Here is a 21,108-nt window from a genome sequence, read left to right on the forward strand (position 1 = left end):
CCCTCGGGAAGTGGGCTTCACAACATTCGAGGGGTCCCACCAACACTCGCCTCCACAGTGTGGGATTACAGGCAACGTGCATAGCCACTACTGATATCACGATGTCAAACTGCCACCGCCCAGCAACATAAAGATGAGGAAACTTACACACCACATGAGCCCACACATCCCAGCACAGTAAGCTGATGTTCAGATTTAATGTTTTTATTCATCACCACGCAAACATCGACCCTTGACCCACAATAAAATGTGATTCCAATTCACAGGTAACCCAGAACACAATCAAGTATATGTATATTTACGCGATCTAACCCAAGAAACCTTTATTATTGATAATATTAGTCGCGAAAGCCTATGTGTTAAAGTAAATTTGTTAAACCAGGTGAGAACTCAAGAGACCAGGATGAGTCTCGGCTGTAAGAGTGATTTCTGCTGCATTCGCTGCTTCTACTGCTGATGGTGATGATTCTGTTGCTGCTGGGAATGCTTATATTATTTTTTATGCTGTTAGTACTACTCCTGATGCTGACGATGATGATGCTAATGATGGAGCTACCGCTGCTGATGCTGTAGGTCCTGCTGCTGTTACTAATGTAATGCGGGCGTAAACGACCTTCCGGAAGTGACGTCATGGGGGGAGGAGTTACGTCACGTGGGGGAGAGGGTTCAGGTCTATAAGGGGAGAAACCGGAAGAGGAAGGGGAGTTGTCGGAGACTGGGAAAGAGTGAGGCCACGCAGGGCGGAGAGTGAGAGAGTGGCGAGATCGCCACATACACAGAGAACGAGGATCGGCACCGTCGGCCAACGGTGACCGACCCCGGAGCAGCAGGAGCAGCAAAGAGGCTGCGGGGAGCAGCGGGTCTGCAAGGGAGTTCGGCAGCGGGAGTCTGCACGAAGAGTTCAGCAGCGGGTCTGCAAAGGAGAGAAAGGAGGCTACGAGAGCGACAGCAGCCTGGGGCTGCAAGCGGAGGGTCTCTAGGGGAGTGCCGTGAGGGAAAAGCATAAGAACCCAAATAAAGGACACGGAGTCAGAGAGAAGCGTCCGAGTTCTTTATTACACTAATTCTGCTGCAGATTACACTTCTGCTGATGCTGATGAAGATCGAGTCGAGTTGAATTTGAGTTCAACGAGGTGAGAACTCAGGAGACCAGGATGAGTCTCATTGACAAGAGTGACCTGGGTCACAAAAATGAAAAAAGCAAAACAAGCCAAACCCATGCCAGCAATGAAGCAAATATAAATCTCACACACAGCCCAGAGCACAATGCGATTAGCGTTCACACAAGTACACAACTGGTACGATATGATCAATGCGTATAAAATCATCTACGCGTTGCTAAGAATCGAGGTTGGGTTCACACCGGATTGGTGTCTCACGTTAGGGAGGGGCGCCGTGGTGGCTAGGAGATGTTAACTCCCTCGACTGGTATGCAGGAGGTCGTGAGTTGGATTCAGACCCTGACGGCTGCTGTATATTTGGAGTTTGCAGTGTCTCCCTCCCTGAAATAACAAATAATGTCTGCGTATTATTAATGCGTGTTGAGACAATATTAGTCGTGTTGTAGTGGAAGGTAGATCTTCACTCTAGATAATTATCAGGCGCTTAATTACTTGAACCCACTTCAAAGTCAAAGAACAGTTCCAATTTTTGTCAGCAGAGGGAGGCATTATCCCATGAATCGAAGGTTGTGGCTGCAGGTCCAAGTCTAAGTCTGAGAGCAGATAATTACAATACTAATAAAAACAAACTTTAATATGAATAATATTGTTGGTGAAAGATCTCCGCCTCCTACTACGAGGTGTGGCTTCTCTCTCTCTATGCCCTGTAAAATAAAACTGCTTTGGGTGGGTGGAGAAGTCACTCAACCCCTGGTTATAACAAACATATTTAGCCCAGCTCAAACACCACGAGTAGTTCTCCCCCTAGTGATGCCATCCCATTCCCACCCCGGGTTTATCGCCCAACGAGCGAGTGACCGCGAGGGGGATGGTGCGCGTCACCCCGCAGCGTCACGTGACGCGTGTTCCCAGCACGCCCGCGGTGGAGCTCCGCCCTCTCGGCGTTGAGCGCCACGCGGCGCGCGGTGCGAGGGACGATGACGTCAGAGAGAAGCTTGGCTCCCCCCGCCCTCCCCCACCAGTGCGCTAACCACTGCACCACCGCTCCACCCCACACTACGCACATGGCTCTCTATACACTAAAGACAAAGATACCCCGTGTAGCCTTAACAGACTGTAGGGGCAAGTGCTGTTTGCTAGTAGCACCTATGAAGTCCGGCACTGTGGCACACGAGGGGGTCGGTGACCAGCACCACGCCCGACCCGCCTTTGTCTCCCCAGTGGCGATGTTTGCACGTCGCAGCAGGTACTCATTTGAGGCTCAGTCGACCTAGGGGAGAGCATGGACCGATTCCGATAAACGTCACTGGTGTTAGTGAACAGGTCATGGGCCTCCCCTAGGTCGACTCAGCCTGAAAAATGAGTTTCTGGTACGATGTGTAAACATCACCACTGGGAAGACAAAGGCGGCCGGGCGTGGTGTTGGCTACCCACCCCCTAGTGTGCTGTGCCGGCCTTCATAGGGGCCGTCCATAAATGACGTCACACAATTTTTGACTCCCCCCCCCTTCGTCACACGGCGTCACAAAAAGTCAGACCCCCCCTCAAAAATGACGTCACAGAGCTCTGTCCCCCCCCCCCCCCAAGAAAATAAAACATGCCTCAAATAGCTTTAAACTATTGTCATTGTAGTGCATATTTAATGTGGTACTGCACTCTGACGTTGTAGGAGAAAACATTTATAACAAAAAGTCTATTTAATTAAGTAGAACGTGTTGTCGAAATTTATTTAAATTTGCGCATTTTGACGTGACATCACATTTCTCAACCCCCCCCCCCCCCCCATCGTCACAAATATCTAACCCCTCCTCCCAGGTACGTGACGTCATTCATGGACGGCCCCATAGGTGCTCGCTGACAGCACTTGCCCCAACAGCCTGTGAAGGCTACACGGGGGATCTGTCTTTGTGTGCGTGAGTCTGTGCGTTGTGCCCGTTTCTCTGCGCTGCTCACACTCCGTGCTCTCAAGACGCACGACTCAGATCCAGAATCCTCACTGAGTTACCAACACCACCTACCCACAGTGCGGGGTAGAGCGGTTGACTAAACGAGTGGTGGACGGAGTGCAGCAGCTCCATGGAGTCGGCGCGGTAAAACGACAGCAGCCCCGCCTCCCAGTGCAGGTGACACCCGACTCTCCGGGGAGGATCCCTCACCGGCACTGAGGTCCAGACACCACCATGACGCACTGAGCAGCTGTTGGTATATTTACATATAACCCAGGATGAGTCGTTGTGTCCCAGCTCGCACTCGTCACCACACCCTTTCCGTGCGATCGTCCCGTACGCGACTCCAACCTCACAGCCCTCCGCCGCACTCCCCACGTCCACCTCCCAGTAGTGCTGACCCGACGAGAAGCTCTTGGAGCACAGGGCTTGTGTATAGCTATTAAAGCGGTGTGGGTGATCGGGGCGACCCTGGGAGACAGCGGTCAGCGTCACCGTCCTGAGGTCCGAGGAAATCTGGAGGTTGTTGTCGGCCGAGTTTGGGTCCACAGTCGGTGAGCGTCCGTCTGCAGTAACGATAATCACAGTAGCCGTGTAACAACAGCACCACTATAACAACAGCACTCGTGCACTAACACGCACGTACACTACAGTAGAGCAATTCATAATGAGCATTGCTATACAACGTTGTAATGCGTAGCTATCGGTGTGATGACATGTAACGGCAATTTGTCAATCCACTGCTGGATGAGGGCCTCCCTACGCCGTGCGGGTCGCGGGGGATATTTGACCATACTTCATCAAGCCGGTCACCGCGCGTTGGCGAAGGCAGGCGGCGCGGCTGGCGAGAGCACAGAAGTACAGTACAGCGGTGCGTTTGTCTGCCCCACCACGTGGCCCCGTAGCCTGTAGCAACTGCGAGGCAGAGTGGTGACTGCCCCGCCACGTGGCCCCGTAGCCTGTAGCACCTGCTAGGCAGAGTGGTGACTGCCCCGCCACGTGGCCCCGCAGCCTGTAGCACCTGCTAGGCAGGGTGGTGACTGCCCCGCCACGTGGCCCCGCAGCCTGTAGCACCTGCTAGGCAGGGTGGTGACTGCCCCGCCACGTGGCCCCGCAGCCTGTAGCACCTGCTAGGCAGGGTGGTGACTGCCCCGCCACGTGGCCCCGTAGCCTGTAGCACCTGCTAGGCAGGGTGGTGGTGGCCGCCCGTGCGAGCCCTGCCCAGGCCCAGCCCCTGCGGGGCTTTGCGAGGTGCCAGGAGGTCGGGCGCTCTGTGCGCTGGGGCTGCACGATTTTGGGAGAATCTCTAATTGCGATTTTTCTGACAGATATTGCCATTTGATTTGCGATTAAATTTTTTTAAGTCGAGCTTCAGTTCAATAGTCACTGTGTAATAAATTTAAAACATGTGATGGAGCATGATATCAAAATATGAACTGCTCTATATATTCTAATGCAAGGATGAGAACTTAAAATATATGAATTGCTTCCAACATGTATTTATTATAAAAAAAATATTGAAAAAGAACAATTAAATATAGAACAATTGTCAAGTTATATAAATAAAGTTATAATAAAAATAGACAAACAATTCCAATAAGAAAGTAATAGGACTTTTCAAATCGCAAAAAAATCGCAGCCTTTGCGATTTGCTAATCGCATTGTCTCAAATTGCGACTTCGATTTGAAATCGATTATTCGTTCAGCCCCACTGTGCGGTAGTGCTCGTGGGAGGCAGTGGATCGCAGCAGCAGCATCAGCAGCGTGGATATCAACACGCCTTAGCGTCCCTGTGTGTACAACAAACACAACGATCGCCCGTATAACCTTTCACGGATTGTAGCAGCAAGTGCTTTTGGTGAGTGGCTGTGAAGGCCGGTACGGCACACGAGGTGGCTGGGGTTGGCCAACACCACGCCCGACCGCCTTTGTCTCCCCTGTGGTGACGTTTACACACCGCACCAGCTGCTCACTCGTGTGATAGTGTTGTGATGTACACTCGTGTGTGTGTGTGATAGTGTAGTGATGTACACTCGTGTGTGCTAGTGTAGTGATGTACACTCGTGTGTGTGTGTGTGATAGTGTAGTGATGTACACTCGTGTGTGTGTGATAGTGTAGTGATGTACACTCGTGTGTGTGTGTGTGATAGTGTAGTGATGCACACTCGTGTGTGTGTGATAGTGTAGTGATGTACACTTGTGTGTGTGATAGTGTAGTGATGTACTTTCGTGTGTGTGTGTGATGGTGTAGTGATGTACACTCGTGTGTGTGTGTGTGAAAAAAACACCAAAACTAAGCACCTGCCTGGGTATTTTGTACCATCGGACACTCTACCCCCACAACTCCCAATCGGTGATGGGGCAGGTGTGGAGAGAGTGGAGAGTTTCCCATACTTGGGCAGTGTGCTTATGACCGGCTCCGGTTTGACAGCAGAGGTCTCACTCCGAATCAGTCGAGCGGCCATATCTTTTCATCGGTTGCGTAACGCTGTGTGGAAGCTACCTGGTCTGTCGCTCCACACGAAGCTTCAGATCTTCTCGGCCATAGTCATTCCCTCCCTTCTCTACGCTTGCGAAACGTGGACCCCCCTAATGGAGCATCTTTGCCGGTTGGAAAAAATTAGGCTGGCCTGTCTACGATCCATCCTGGGTTTAACCAGGCTGGATTGTGTGAGGAGCTCACAAATCCTTGAAAGATCTGGGCAAAGTCCCATCGGTGAGCTCCTCCGGCAGGCAAGGCTGCGTTGGCTGGGTCATGTAGCCTGCATGCCCAGCCACCGCATGCCTAAACAGCTTTTGTTCGGCCGGATCGAGGGGGCTAAGCGGGCGCGGCACGGGCTAGAAAAGAGATGGAGTGATGTGGTACAGGAGGACGTGGAGCTGAGTGGACTTGCCGACGACTGGTACCAGCGGTGTCAAGATCGGCCTCTGTGGAGGAGGCTCGTGAAGGACGCTATTGGGCAGTTGGAGGCAGTCGCCCTCCAACAACAACGGAGGGCGGAGGAGCGACACTCACAACAAGCGGAGCGCCGGGTGGCTAAAGCACAGGAAGTTGGTTCAGTAGGGGGCACAGGTGGTGCATCAGTTAGTCATCTCGGTCATCTCGGTGAGTCGCCCCGTGGCACCTGCTGGGTCTGCCCCGTGACCTCCTGCCAGCGGGCGTTCGACACTTCACATGGCCTCAAGGTGCACTTGGCCTGGCACAAGCGTCGTGGTGACGTCACCGCCACTTAGTGGCGAATGGCGGTTGTTGTTGTATAGTGATGTACACTCGTGTGTGTGATAGTGTAGTGATGTACACTCGTGTGTGTAATAGTGTGTGCTAGTGTAGTGATGCACACTCGTGTATGTGTGTGTGCTAATGAATACATTACAGTCGTAATGTTGATGTTTGCACGTGCAGTGTAGTGATAGACAGGGTCGACCAAGATTATGCCTTAGTCTCGCTCTGTGAGCCTCAGCCATTATCTGGGGAACCTAAGAATACTAAAAATGCCTTAGTTTGACTCTGAGCATCAGGCTGTTGACATGAAGCCTAAAAATCTTCAACGTATCTTAGTCTGGATGTATGATCCTTGGGCATTACCAATCAACCCTAAGTTTATATAATCTATAAGAGGTTTTTTTGGGGTTAGATCGCGTAAATATATAAATGTGTCATTAAACCTGCCACCACACGACACAGACAACTAGTAAGGGTTGTCACATAAACAGAACATGCCAATTCGTCACTAGTACAGCACGCCGGTGTGTTGGAGAACCAAGCCACAACATTATTGAAATTTATATTGATGTAGTTATAAAAGCCATTTCACCATATGAATTCTGCAGGCCACCTTTGTGTCCGCAGTGCTGATGCTTACAGAACGTACCCGGTACTCGTTTAAGCCAAGGGTTCATCTGGCAGAGGCTCAGAATTGGTTCTGAATCCACTCACCATTGATGATAGCCATGGCCGTGAGTCACGTGTAGGTAACCATGTTTGTAGCCCAGTGCACAGAGCATCCCATCATCATTGCACATCCGTACTCACTCTCGCTCATCTACAAATACGCATACAAACAGACACAATTACAAGACCCCCCGTATAGCCCAAACAGGCTGTAGGGGCAAGGATTGTTAGCGAGTGGCACTTCAAGGCCGGTATGGAACATGAGGGGGTGGGTGGCCAGCACCACGTAAGGCCGCCTTTGTCTCCCTAGTGGCAGTTTTTACACACTACACCAGGTAGTCATTTGATGCTGAGTCGACCTAGGGGAGGCTCATGACCGGTTCAGAAAATTGTCACTGGTGTTGGCTGTGAACGGGAATCGAATTTGTGTTGCCAGGTTCATATTGTAGCACGTTAACCACTATGCCACCGCTCCGCAACATACACACAAGACACAATTACACACACAATAACACACACACACAGGTGGTAAGAGTCCGTGGAACTCACACATGAATGCCAGCAGGTTGACCACAGCTCCCTGCAGGGTGCTGATCGTGGCGAAGTCTTTTTTGCTGGGAGATGAGGGTGGATCTCCCTTCTGAGTGTCTCTCCTGTGAGACAAAAACCAGCAGTGACACACAGCATCATCACACACAGCATAATCACACACAGCATCAGCATACACAGTATCATACTACACATCATCACACACAACATCATCACCCGCCATCATCACACATGGCATTATCACACACGGCATCACAAATGGCAACATTGCGCACAGCATCACAGCACACAACATCACACAACCCTCGTCTTACACAGCATCATGCCACACATCATCACACAACATAACACAGCATCATCACACATCATCATCACACATAATCATCATTACTCAGCCCATGTTCCACACAAGGCGTCACCCCGTGTGTTAATCTGTGCAAGTTCATAGTCCATACCGGTTTGTTTCTTTCAGGTGAACCTGCAGGAGTCAGACACAGGGGGCGTGAGTCAGTTCACCTCCAGCCACGTTAACCACATGGTGATTGGTAGACGCGATGAGGCTGCACTCAGACATTTGCGTGGCCTAGTGTTGTTGGCTGTAATCAAGACAAAGCCATGGATGCATTAGGACTCAATGATTCTCATCAGTAAGGTGTGGCCTCTAAAACTGTTGCCACTCGGTACCTGATGTCATGGCAAGAGGCGTCCGTGGCACTTGACATCGAGTTGCAGTGATTGTGAACCAACATTCAAAATAATGATCCACTGCGAGCGTGAATTACAACCAGAGCGTGGTGTTACCAGAGTCCATAATTTAGCAGGGTGAATATTTGTTGAGGCAAGCAATCTCGGGATTTGTTTCAACTTTCAAAGACTCATCAGCAGTCAATGCTGAAATATAACTGCTTCTGGCTTTCCTGATGTTAAAAGCCCTTCCGTGTTCAGCATTACTAATGGTTGGTATACATTTGGTAAAATGAAAAATGTAAATGTAGTGTCAAGTGGCCTCAATCTGATGTACATTACAGGATGATGCGGTTACAATTTGTAATGCCAATGTCTGCATATATTACCAACCAATTACTCGAGGAATTTGTGTGTTAATAGTTTTTTTATTATTTTGAAATTCAGCGCTAGTTTATATTTTTATTACAATATACAAATCCAAGTTGGTGAACTTGACTCTACATTTACTTTCAGAACCCATGGGCTATATGTTGTCTTGACAATGGAAGTGACGTTATCTTGTGTTTTGTGTTGCAACGCATCTGCCAAGTTTACAAACGCAACGAATATACGTGAACTGGGGCACTCGCCCTGGCTCCATGAACGCTCTACCTGCAAGAACGTGAGTGAGTCCCTCTCCTCCTGCAGAGTGCGCAGGCGCGTGGCTGCTGCCTGGAGCTCGCTGATCTCACGCTCGTAATGAGCGATGTTCTCCTTGATCTGGGACAGCAGCTCACGCCCCTTCACGTCCACGCGATCCAGAGCTGCCCTCTCGTCCTCATCCAGCGTCGCCCTCATACGGGTGAACTCGCCTGAGATGCGAGCCTTGGTCTGGACCATGGAATCCTGCAAAGGGGCATGCGATAGATTCTATCAATTCATATACCATGCTGTGAAGACCAAAGTCACATTGTTTTCTGGATATTTCAAACCTAGATTTCCCTGCCTCGACATTGTCATTGAGCTCCCACTTAACAGGTCAATAACTTTAAGTATCTAGGTGTTATCTTGTCCTTCACATTGATAATCTGGCCAGTAATGATATAGTCCAAGCCACCATCCTCCCCATCTTTGACGCCTGTGTAATCATCAACCGCCTAGCCTCTCGTTCCATTATACCACCTGGCCGCCCACTTTGACCTTGATGCCTCCATATCAATGCATGATTACATCCTCTGTATCACCTCTAATGTATCCCCCTGGATACCTTCATCCTTAACGTTCTTTTGAACAAAACTGACAAATACGTGTAAAGACAGTACAGGGGACTAGCGGTCATGGGGTAATGACAGGGGAATTAGCATGGGAAGAGACTAGGGGCCATTCGTAGGAATTCAAATACGAATATAACCGTCTAGGCCTTGGTTAGGGAATTGGTAGAGACTCCGCCAGGCATGCAAATGTTGGTCCCCTTGCGTTACCGCAAATGATTACATTTGGTCGACCTCGATGTGAGATTCCTCCTTACACCGTCCAACACAGCGACCCGTGGCCTTACACTGGTGGGCACACAGACGATCCTGCGGATGAGCCAGGAGCCATTTCTGCACGTGTTAAATGTGACGGCTGTGGTCCAGGTGGGTACTGTATTGGCTCACGCGATGGCTGCGTGTTGCGAGGCGGTTGACTCGGCGGCGGTGGATATTGTGGGTGCGGTGGAGGAAAGGGCCAAGTCGAATGCGAAATGGGCTGAAACACTGTGCAACTAAAATCCGGATTTGTCTGAGGCGCAATGGGGCAAATTGTGGTCGTTGCTACTGCAATTTTCGGACGTTTTTAGTAAGGGCAAGTTTGACATTGGACGTACTTCGCTGCTGCAGCACCATATTGATACGGGTGACGCAGCTCCTATACGCCCGAACTCATACCGTATGAGTCCTGTAGAAAAGGAGCATATACAACAGGCGGTGGATTAAATGTTGGCGGCTGATATAATTTCATGTCAACCAGCCCTTGGGGAGCCCCTGTAGTGCTGGTGAAAAAAATCGGATGAGAGTCTAAGGTTCTGCGTTGATTTTAGGAAACTAAACAAGGTCTTGGTGGCAGATGCATATCCGCTTTAGCTTATGGACGATTCTCAGGACGTGTTATCAGGTGCTCGTTTTGTTTTTACATTGGATTTATTGTCGGCAAATACTCCTGAACGAGTCATCTAAACTTAACACTGCATTTCGAACGCCTCACGGACTGTATCAATTCAATTGTTTTCCCATGCGATTGCATTCGGTGCCTGCCACATTCCAGAGGCTTATGAAGTTGGTTCTAGCAGGATTACAATGGCACTCGTGCCTCATTTATTTGGACGATGTTATTGTGTTTCCATTTAAAGCTTTCGTGACTACAGGGATTCATCTTCTTGGTTCTTTCGGTAAAGTCACGTAGAAGGGAAATAATAAAATTAAAAAAATAAAACATAATAAAATACAATTCTCACGACGTTTCGGCCACAACGCAAGCAGCCGTCCTCAGGTGAAGAACAGGTCTGTCGGAAAGACAGCGTCATTCAGAATTGTATTTGATTATGTTTTATTTTTATTATTTTATTATTTACCTTCTACATGACTTTACCGAAAGAACCAAGAAGAAGGTTATTGTGTTTGGTCACATGTTCGAGGAGCATTTGCAACGGTTGCGAGCGGTGTTATCCAGGGTACATTCAGCTAATCTGAAATTGAATCCTGCTAAATACCATTTATTACAAACCTCGGTCCGATATTTGGGCGACATTGTGAGTGCTTCCGGGATAGCTATGGACCCCGACAAAACAGCGTGCATACGAGATTGGCCGACCCCCAAGTCTGTGGGTGAAGTGCACAGTTTTGTCGGGTTTGCATCCTATTACCGATGGTTTGTTCCATGGGTTGCGACCGTTGCAAAACCTTTGCATGCTTTGACTGCTAAAGAACAGAAGTTCAAATGGGGGGAGGAGGAGACAGCGTTTGTTATGCTATGCGATCGCCTCTCCAACGTGCCTCCCTTGGCTTATCCTGATTTCTCCCTGCCCTTTATCTTAGATATGGAGGCCAGTGACCTAGGTATAGAGGCTGTCCTGTCTCAGATGAAGGGCGGGGTTGAAAGGGTCATTGCATATGGTAGTCACGTCCTGTCGCCGACTGAGCAGCAGTATTGTGTTACCCGCCGGGAACTTCTGGCATTGGTCTGCTTCATTCATCAGTACAAGCCTTACCTATATGGCAGGGATTTCGTGGGCTCCACGGACCATGCGGCCCTGCAGCACTCCCTGCAAGTAGACTAGCCATCCGGCCAGCTTTAACGCTGGCTAGAAACACTAGAGGAATACTCCTTCCAGGTAATCTATCAGAAGGGCGTAAGCCACTGTAGCACGGATGCATTGTCTTGGTTGCCTCATGCAGAACTGTACATGTGTGCGTCGGGAGCTGGTCGGTGATGGTCGTAGCTTCACTGAGTGATGCAGAACCAGCCGGGATGATTATACATAGAGACAGCACTTTGGGGCCCATGCATGCAGAATGGGGGCAGCTGCAGGTGGATGATGGTTCATTGTTTGCTTTCCGGCGTCGCGCGGAAAAATAAACATTATACTACTGCCTCTGCGGGAGTCTCGCGGGTTGTTCTCCATGAGGGACTGTTAATGCGATGGGATGAGGTTTCACACCATCGTTGCCTAGTGGTCCCCACTTTCCTGCGGGGTAAGCTGACGTTAATGGTGCATGAAACTAAGCTGCTTGCACCTCGGGCATCGGAAAATGCTGTTGACCTTGCAACGGGACTTTTACTGGCCTGGAATGTCGACCGATGATCATCACCTGGTCGCAGTTTGCAAGGAGTGCATGAGGTGAAAGCCCCCAATGCAAAGGTATCAGCCCCTGTTGCAGTCCATCACAGTGTCCCGAATCGATGAATTGGTTGAACTAGACATCCTGGGCCCCTTTCCATGTTCACAAAAGCGGAACAGGTTTCTCCTGGTGGAGGTAGAATATTTTACTCGGTGGCCAATGGCTTGGCCATTGCTGGACCAAACAGCTGCATCGACTGTGGATGCATTCCTACACGGCCACGTGTTTTATAATGGTGCCCCAGAGCAGCTTCTCACTGACCAGGGTCAAAATTCTCGTCTAAAGTGCTGCGCGAAGTGTGCGACGTATTCGGTACAAAAAAAATAGAAAATCGCCATACCATCCTCAAAAGAATGGGATGGTAGAATGCTTGAATAGGACCATAATATCTGTGCTCTGTCAATCGGTTAATGAGGCACAGACGGACCGGGGCTTGCATGTCCCGGGGGACATGTCGGCTTACAGAATGGCCCCACACGCCTCTATGGGAATCTCCCCTTTTTTCAACTTGGTACGACCTCAGAGATAAAGCAGTCGTCCCTACCCGTGCCACTAAAGGATACACTCGGGCGTGTGTCGTAAGTGCACGTGGCAGCAAGAGAAAATACTGCCATGGCGCAAGCCGCTAACAAAAGGAACATGGAGCGGCGTGAGCACGTGCTTCCATGGGCAGTCGGGGACAGGGCGTGGTTTCATTGCCCGCAGGTGCTGCTGCGTACGTCCCCCAAGTTACACCGGCCATGCCGTGGACCGGTGGAGATTATAGAGGTGAAACGGCCGCAGTGCGGATCAGGGGCCGAGAGCCATCGAGAAGATTCAAGAGAAGGGGCATGGCCAAGGGTCAAGGGATGGCCACGCTGGGGATTAAAGGGGTCAAGAGGAGAGGCTCGATGCTGCTGTTGGAGTCGGGTTCTTCGTCTGCCAAGTGTACGTGTCTTCAATAAAAATAATCACTAGAGCAGTGTCTCCTGGAGTCGTTACATATGTAAGGACCTCCTAACTCCGCAAATTCCCAGTCGCAGCTTCAAAAGTATCTGCCTATTCATAAATAAATATATTATTAAAACTTGGTTTGGTGATGCGTCCTTCCATGCTGCTACTACTACTTCACGTTACTGGAATGTCCTTGCCTCTCAGCCTAGTCTTGGCTTCCTCCCCACTCCAAAATTATTACAGAGCTGCGTGATGAGTGAAATATGAACCAGTTCTGGATTTTACCTTCAGCAACCCGCACTGACCCGCACGAATACGTATGGCCAACTAGCCTCAATGATCAACACGATGTGGGGAAGCCTTCGTCCAGAAGTGTATTGGTGAGGATCTGTAAATTATTTACAACAAAAAAAGCACACAAGTCGTCTTCCTCATAGATTGTCTCTCCACTTCAACAATAAAAAGTATTGCGTCCACAATCTATTGGCCCTGGTGCCTTTTGGGATTATATTATTCTAGCATAACTGTATTCATTCAGTGCAAGCAAACTCTGGACCGGTTTTGGCATGCAGTGTATCATGAGCAGAGTCAGGCTCGCTTCAATTAACGCAGGTGAACTGCTAGGTGTTATAGACAAGGATATGGATCTTAGTCAGACAAAATATTATTTGATGCATAAACAAGTCCAGCGTTTCCTCTACAGAATCAATACTGCAAAAATGATGCACTCCCAGAAGACTAGAGCCGATGTGATGTTTATTAATGTATGTATTAGGTGGATAGACAGATGTGTTAGGAAATCATAATGTCTGTTTATTTTATTGTTATATTCTCTGCAACGAGTCTAATTATTATGTTGGTATTGTTTATTATATAATTTGGCATCTAACTAGGACCCATATCATGACAAAAGAGTCCTTACCTATACACATAGGGTAGTACATCAGCCTTACCTCAAGCAAGCCTAACTGATACCGAGACACTGGATGTGGAAATTAGTCCAGAGTTTGCTTTTACCGAATCAATACTTTTGAAACGATGCACTCCCACATCGTGGAGCTGATAGGATGTGTAAATTTTTTCTCATGATTTTTATAGAGGCAGATATATGATGGAGACTTTTATCTGCTTATATGTTTTTGTTACGAATATTCTCCACGTTTCTTTCGTAAATTTTGAATATCACCAGCTGATCTGATGCGCTGCATTACACAATTGATACTTCTGCATGCGAAAACACAAACAGGCTCATAGCAATATCGTTGAAGACATATCAAAAGAAGATACATTTACGTAATTATTCTTATCAATAAAATGTACGGCACTAATATTCAATCACTTTAACATTACTATTCGTGAGAAATTTTTTTTTTTTAATATTCAGACTCTATTTTATGTCTGATTGAGAGTTGAGTGCGTCTCGTGAGAGCAATTTTTTTTCCAGCATTTCCTGTACTCTCTTGAAGTCGCGTGTTTATTCTAGACTTTAACAGCTGAGTTCTTGTCATTTCATCTTCTTAACTCGTTTAATTTCTAGTTTCTAATTCAATGCTGTCGTTTCTCCATACTGTGCTATTTTATCTCACTCATTGCAAGTCATTCGAGTTAACCTGCGAAGTGCTGCGCAGTCTCACGAGATATGAACTTTTTTTTACATATGTTGAGTAGTTCCGACGGACGTACTCGGAGACGGAGGTAAGTTAGGGGCTTCCGCCAGGGTTTATTAACACTTATCAATACTACACAGCAGGGTACACAACTCCCAGGGGCTAGGGGTCCTACTCTGAGTCCGGGTCCCAGCCGGCTAGCTCCGGTCTCTCTTTCTCGTGTCAGATCGTGGAGTCTGCCGACTCCACCGACCGGAGAGAGAAGCACCTCTACGGCTACCACCGGCTTCTCCCCAGACTCCCTATTCGATCCCTCTCACTATCCCTGGTTCCCTCTTCACCCTGTTTACTATCCCCGTTCCTACAGTGACCCCACTTACATCACGGGGTATCCCCTAAATACCCTAGGAGACGTGACGTCATTGCACTGAATGGCACACCTGACGTCACATCCCCATTTTACTCCTCTACACATATATAAACGTTTAATGTTTTTTCTCATTTATATTTCAAGCATCCATAGCCATAATAATGCAATGTCTTGCAGTTATTACACACTGACTCAAGACTATCAAATCTACGGAGTTGTCCTCACAAAGAGAGAGTCACAGACTCCACGCAGGGTGGAGGTAACAGGGTACCTGCACGGCCTTGCGAGTGGCCTTCATCCGTCCCACGTACGCCTCTGCCTTCTTCCTCTTCTCCTCCACCACTCGCGTCTCCGCTCCGACTCCATTCTGTAAGAGACGAAGCCACCAGAGGAGACTCAACTTCTTATGCAGCTCCCTCTCAGCCCCACTCCACACGGAGGCCTCCAGTGATCATTCTATAACTGCCCACCAGAAGAGTCCAAAGAATTCAGCTTTAAAGAAAAAAGAGCGTGGAGAGAGAATCATCCCACCCTGATGGTTTTGATGTAATGAGATGTTGTTGTAGTAGAACTCTTATGGGTTCAGGTCATGGTATTGTTCGCTCCTGAGTGACTCCAACTCAACCCACGCAGGCCTCACCTTCCGTGTCTGATGCTCATCCTCCAGTGTGATAAACTTATGACCCGTGTGGTCTCCTGCGATGGTGCAATCCCTGCACACAAGGCTAAGGTCTTGCTTGCAGTAGAACTTGAGCTCCTCGTTGTGCCTCTTGCACTTGCGTTCTTCAGGGTTCACATCTGGTGAAACCAGGACATGACCTTTAAACTTCATATTTTCCAGGTGAGGCACGAGGTGTTCCCTGCAGAAGGACGTATCACACCTGAGGCAGGTCTTCACTGCAAGCGTCTTGCCTTTTGGGCAGTTGTCACAGAAAACAAAACCATCAGCAGCAGCAGTAGCAGCTATGGTCTCAGTCACTCGCAGCTGCTCTATGAGGTTGGCGATCGTCACGTTCCTGGTCAGCTGGGGTCGTCGAGGGAAGGTCTTGCGGCACTGCGGGCAGCAGTAGGAGTCTGTCTCCTTCCAGGCGTCCTCCAGACACTGGAGGCAGAACGAGTGGCCGCAGCTCAGCGTGGAGGGGCAGTCAAACGTGTCCAGGCAGATGGAGCAGGTCAACTCTCGGTCCACGTTCTCAGCGGGAGCTGCGCTCGCCATGACCCAATGATGCACCCAAAGTAGTTTCTCACTGTGCCTCAGAGAATATATTTCAACAAAAATAATTTAAGTTTATAATATCGTGAGATGTTGAATATCATTGACGAGTTGTTCTGTGCGCAGCTCACACAGCGGAGACGAACAAGCAAATGAACTGACTTCACCTGCAGCTAAGTTATAAATATCTCGAGACACGCCCTGGAATGTTCCACACGGCGGCTGCGCTCACCTGTGTAGACGTGGCGTTCCAGTCACGCACTGTGTAATAGCTAAAACCGATTTTTGTGTTTAGTTTGTTGTCCTTCCCCTGCACTTCGAATATGCACTGTTGGCGACGTGCGGTGTGGAAGAAGTTCAACACACATAGCTTTGACCGGTCTCAAGTGATATATTTTTTATACAAACAAAACCCAGCAGCAGCAGCCAGGGACGCAGCGATAATGGTTTGTCCCACAAGCTGATTGACCGGGTAGGGTCAGGCTGTGTGTATTGCACAATGGAACCGCACCTTATACAAATATTCTGATGGTAAAGGTTAACTTGTTTTTTTCCCATCTGTGTTTTCATTCAATATTTTTCTTGCAAGGCCTGTTTGTTTAAGCTTCACAGTCTGTGATCGTCTTCCACCTTCATCAACTAATAGTTAACTACTGGCTTCATGCATCCTCTGTTCATCTGTCAATAATTGTTTAGTTTTTTTATTCTTACTACACCGTATTATGCTGAGTGGACGGTGGTTGTATGTATGTTGAACTTCTTTTTCACCGTACGTAGTCAACCGTGCTAATCGAAGGTGTGTGGGTGAGTGTGTAGGTCAGTGAGTGATTTAGTGTGTGGGTGAGTGGTTGGGTGAGTGGGTGAGCGGGTGTGTGGGTGAGTATGTATGTTATACTTATTTCGCAGTGTACGTAGCCATTCGTGCTAATCGAAGGTGCGAGTGGGTGGTGGTGGTGGAGGTTGAGTAAGTGGGGGGGGGGGTTATTTGGTGAGAGGGGAGAGAGACGTGCAGGAGGATGGCGTGAAGGGTGGGTGAGCAGGCGTTGAGAGAGGGCTGGAGGAAGGGTGGCTGGGAGGGCATGCGGTTGAGTGGTGGGGACCCTGGGTGGGTGGCCTCACGCATTACCACAGCGAACAGCCCATGGCTAAAAAAACAACGTGGTTCATTTAAGCTCATTATCTGTATGACTTTCACCGTCCATTTTCCTATTATGCGTAAAAAAATCAAGGATTTAAATCTTCATAACCTAAACAATATATATTCGTCACCTATTGTTAATGTTAAGATTTTACACCCTGGAATCGCCGAGTTTGGACGATTCTATGAAACCTATTTTTATTTTACCAGGTAAGGCCCACTGAGGTTTATAGCTCTTTTCAGACGCGACTTGGCCACAATTGATAGCTCAACGACGTGGCTTATTACGTGGACATTTCTAGCAGCCAAACACTCTAAACGCACTTTTCTAAGTGTGAAGGGAATAATCGGAGGATCCGGAGAAAAATTTACGCGACCACGGGGAGAGAGACAAGCGAACTCCAAGTACATGTACAGGTGTCAGGGTCTGGATCGAACCGACAACCTCCTGTATACCAGGTGAGGTAGTTAACATCTTCCAGCCACCGCAGCGAGATGTAAAAAAAGATGTAAAAATAATCACAGAGCAGCGACAACGAACAAGGAAACGAGCTGACTTCACCTGCAGCTAAATTATAAACACCACGAGACGCGCCCTGGAATGTCGCACACGGCAGCCCGTACTCACCTGTGTAGACGTGGCGTCACATTCACACACACAGTGTCAAGGTTAAAGAGTCGCATTTGATATATTTTTACAAAAACCCCACGGTAACCATGAAAACGGTGATGGTTTGTCCTATAGACTGGTTACACCCGCTTGGGTGAGGCTGTGTTTTTCCACTGTAAACCTCACCGTGTAAATTCTTATTTAAGATTTAAAATAAGAAATAGGCTATCGCAACAAATATTATCAAAAAAACGTGTTTTTGGGGGTAGATCGCGTGAATATAAAAGTGTCGTTAAACCTGCCACCACCCGACACAACCAATGAGTAAGGTTCGTCACCTAAACAAAAAAACATTCCCGCTCGGGTGAGGCTGTGCGTTTTGCCCAGCAAACCACACAGCTGTCAGTTCGTATTCAAGGTTTGCAAAAAATTCCCCTAAACCAGGGGGGTCGCCAATCAAAACAACAAGGTGAGAAAATTTGTCTTAATTTTTTACAATTCGGTAACGTGGTGTGAGTACGAGAGACAGCGGTGATGGTGGTCCTTGATAAATAAAAACGTGGTGTGCCTACGAGAGACGGTGGTGGTCCTTGATAAATAAAAACGTGTGCGTACGAGAGACCGTGGTGGTCCGTGATAAATAAAAACGTCTCACGAAGCAGCCGTCCCTCAAATAGCCGCACGCCGCTACGGAGCTGCAGGTTGCAGACCCCGTGCCCTGAACCAACTGGAGTGAGCGTCAAGTAATAATAATAATTTCATTAGTATAATGTTATTATAATAATTTAATTATTACTTAATTGGAAATGGATAATAATACAATAATGATTTAGCTATTTTGTATGTATTATTAACTTATTTATAATTAATAACTGTGAAATACCGACACCTACATAATAATTAAATAATAAATAAATGCTCGTGCTATAATACTATGACGCTAATGCAGTAATAGTATTTTTATAATTAAATACATTTCTACTGGTTACATAATTATGATATTACCATTACTGAATGATTAACATGTACAAAGCGCCATTAAACAATCGCTCTCGGGGTGCTATGCATGGTAAGTCAGAAAATAGTGAACATCACCCAAGGAAAGAAGTGAGGACATTTGAACATCACTAAAGGGAGAAAGCCATTTTAAACAGAGACGGCTTTAGTGGAGATGTGAAGATGATCAGTGCCTCGGAAGTCCCCTTGACCTCGAAGGGCAACGAGTTCCAGAGTATAGGTGCCATAATTGCCAACTCACCTCTACGTGTGTAGCCTAGAGACCGTGGGACGGTGAGCAATGCACAAGCTGAGGATCTTGACGATCTTGATGCAATATTCGTGGCTGAAGGAGGTCATGAATGTAGCGAGGAGCAAGTCCATTTAAGGCGAAGGCGAGTTGGTTGGAGCTGCCTTTTTCTCGTGTCTGTCATTGCCTCTTCCTTCTGCGAGGATTTGTTTTTACACTTTGCAGTTCTTTCTTGGTCTCATTATCTCCATCAGAATATCTGCGAAACGGGTTTATTCCTGGGGGAGATGTTCCCCTGGTTAATGGCGGCTGGTGAGTAGTGTGTGTGGATGGTGAGTAGTGTGTGGATGTTGAGTGGTGAGTAGTGTGTGCTTATGAGATGGTGAGTAGTGTGTGTGAATGGTGAGTGGTGTGTGGATGGTGAGTAGTGTGTGGATGTTGAGTGGTGAGTAGTGTGTGTGGATGGTGAGTGGTGAGTAGTGTGTGTGATGAGTAGTTTGTGTGTGTGGTGAGTAGTTTGTGTGGATGGTGAGTAGTGTGTGGATGGTGAGTGGTGAGTAATGTGTGTGTATGGTGAGTGGTGAGTAATGTGTGTGGATGTTGAGTGGTGAGTAGTGTGTGTGTGTGCATATGATATGGTGAGTAATGTTTGTGGATATCTGCTGGTTTGTCGTGTGTAGATGGTGAGTGGTGAGTATTTGTATCAGTGCTCGCAGACAGACAAGAAACAAGGATGTAAAATTACTTTACACGGGGTTACAAACCTCACGAGGTACCCCCATGGAATGTGCTCAGATGTTTAAGGAATGTAAAAAAATTACCCGTAAAAACAAAGTTTTTCACTCTAAATCCTTTATATGCGTGGCGGCTAGAGTTCTCTCGTCCTTTGGCTTGAGATGGCTGCCACCTATGGGTAAGATGATTGCCTGCCACCATTAAGCAATTGGTGATTACATATAATTTATTTTTTCCTAAAAAGTGTAAAATTTTTGAAAAAAATTTTCACGAAAATAAATTGTCACGCACAACGAGTCTGTGTGCAAAATGTCAGCTCGATTGGATCACGGGAAGTGGGTTAAAAAACGACCGAAAGATTTGCACTGTCGTAAGCGCGCAAGCAAGCGAGTGAACTTAATATAAAGGATTTAAAAACAAGCCCCGCATCACACAAACATGTCTAGATGTACCTGTAGATTCACGCCGTTGGCTTTAACAAGCACCAGCGTGTGTCACGCTAACGCTCATTATTCCCGCCTGTTGATTGGCCAAAACAACATTTACAATCGGGGATGTTTACACGAAAAAAATAAAGTGTTTCTGTATTTAAAAGTTTAAATACAATAACATGTTTAAAACATACTTGAAAGTTTGATTACAATCGAAAAAAATAATTTGTCTTGCGATGACCCACGGAGAGAGAAACCATTATCAACCATAGGGGTGATTCTATTCCAGTATTTCACAATGTTACGAATAAAACTTTACCCTATTCCGTAGATTCAAATTGTTATGTAATGATTGTACAATAATACTTACAGTAATTTTATCATGCTGTGTCTTGCTTTGTTTTTTTTATGTTTTAAAGTAAAAGTTAATGCGATATTGTAGGTATCCCCCCCCCAACCCGCTGAGTGAGTGGTACATTCCGAACAGCCAAACAGCTACGGTGAGCAATGTGGATCAAAGCAGATACCGGTAACGCGATTTGTTATTATCACAGATGTTAATTTGGCATCTTTGGACTGACGTACATCAGAATCGGAATATTTATACTGCAGGAAGAATCCGATGATCTGTAAAGCTCTTTGTAACAGATGTCCAGTAGGGGCACGGGGTAAGAACGTTACAACAACAAACAGTACACAAACATGATAGTAGCGCAAGTACAAGGAAAGTTAACACATCACCATAACACATCCACAGTAGTTTAACACGTAAA

The 21,108-nt window shown here is 47.5% G+C and overlaps 1 protein-coding gene across 1 annotated transcript; it reads right to left on the reverse strand.

Moving 5' to 3' along the window:
- Positions 1-3,027: 3,027 nt before the first annotated feature.
- LOC144733082 (E3 ubiquitin/ISG15 ligase TRIM25-like) lies at positions 3,028-16,266 on the reverse strand. Its single transcript, XM_078614820.1, has 6 exons — positions 15,603-16,266; positions 15,234-15,329; positions 8,847-9,080; positions 7,964-7,986; positions 7,509-7,612; positions 3,028-3,633 (listed from the first exon to the last, which is right to left on the reverse strand). The coding sequence occupies exons 1-6, from the start codon at positions 16,176-16,178 to the stop codon at positions 3,086-3,088; spliced, it is 1,581 nt and encodes a 526-aa protein (XP_078470946.1). The 5' UTR covers positions 16,179-16,266; the 3' UTR covers positions 3,028-3,085.
- Between the last annotated feature and the right edge of the window lie 4,842 nt (positions 16,267-21,108).

The sequence above is a fragment of the Lampetra planeri genome, chromosome 45 (assembly GCF_965212315.1).
Source record: "Lampetra planeri chromosome 45, kcLamPlan1.2.h2, whole genome shotgun sequence".
Taxonomy (NCBI): Eukaryota; Metazoa; Chordata; class Hyperoartia; order Petromyzontiformes; family Petromyzontidae; genus Lampetra; species Lampetra planeri.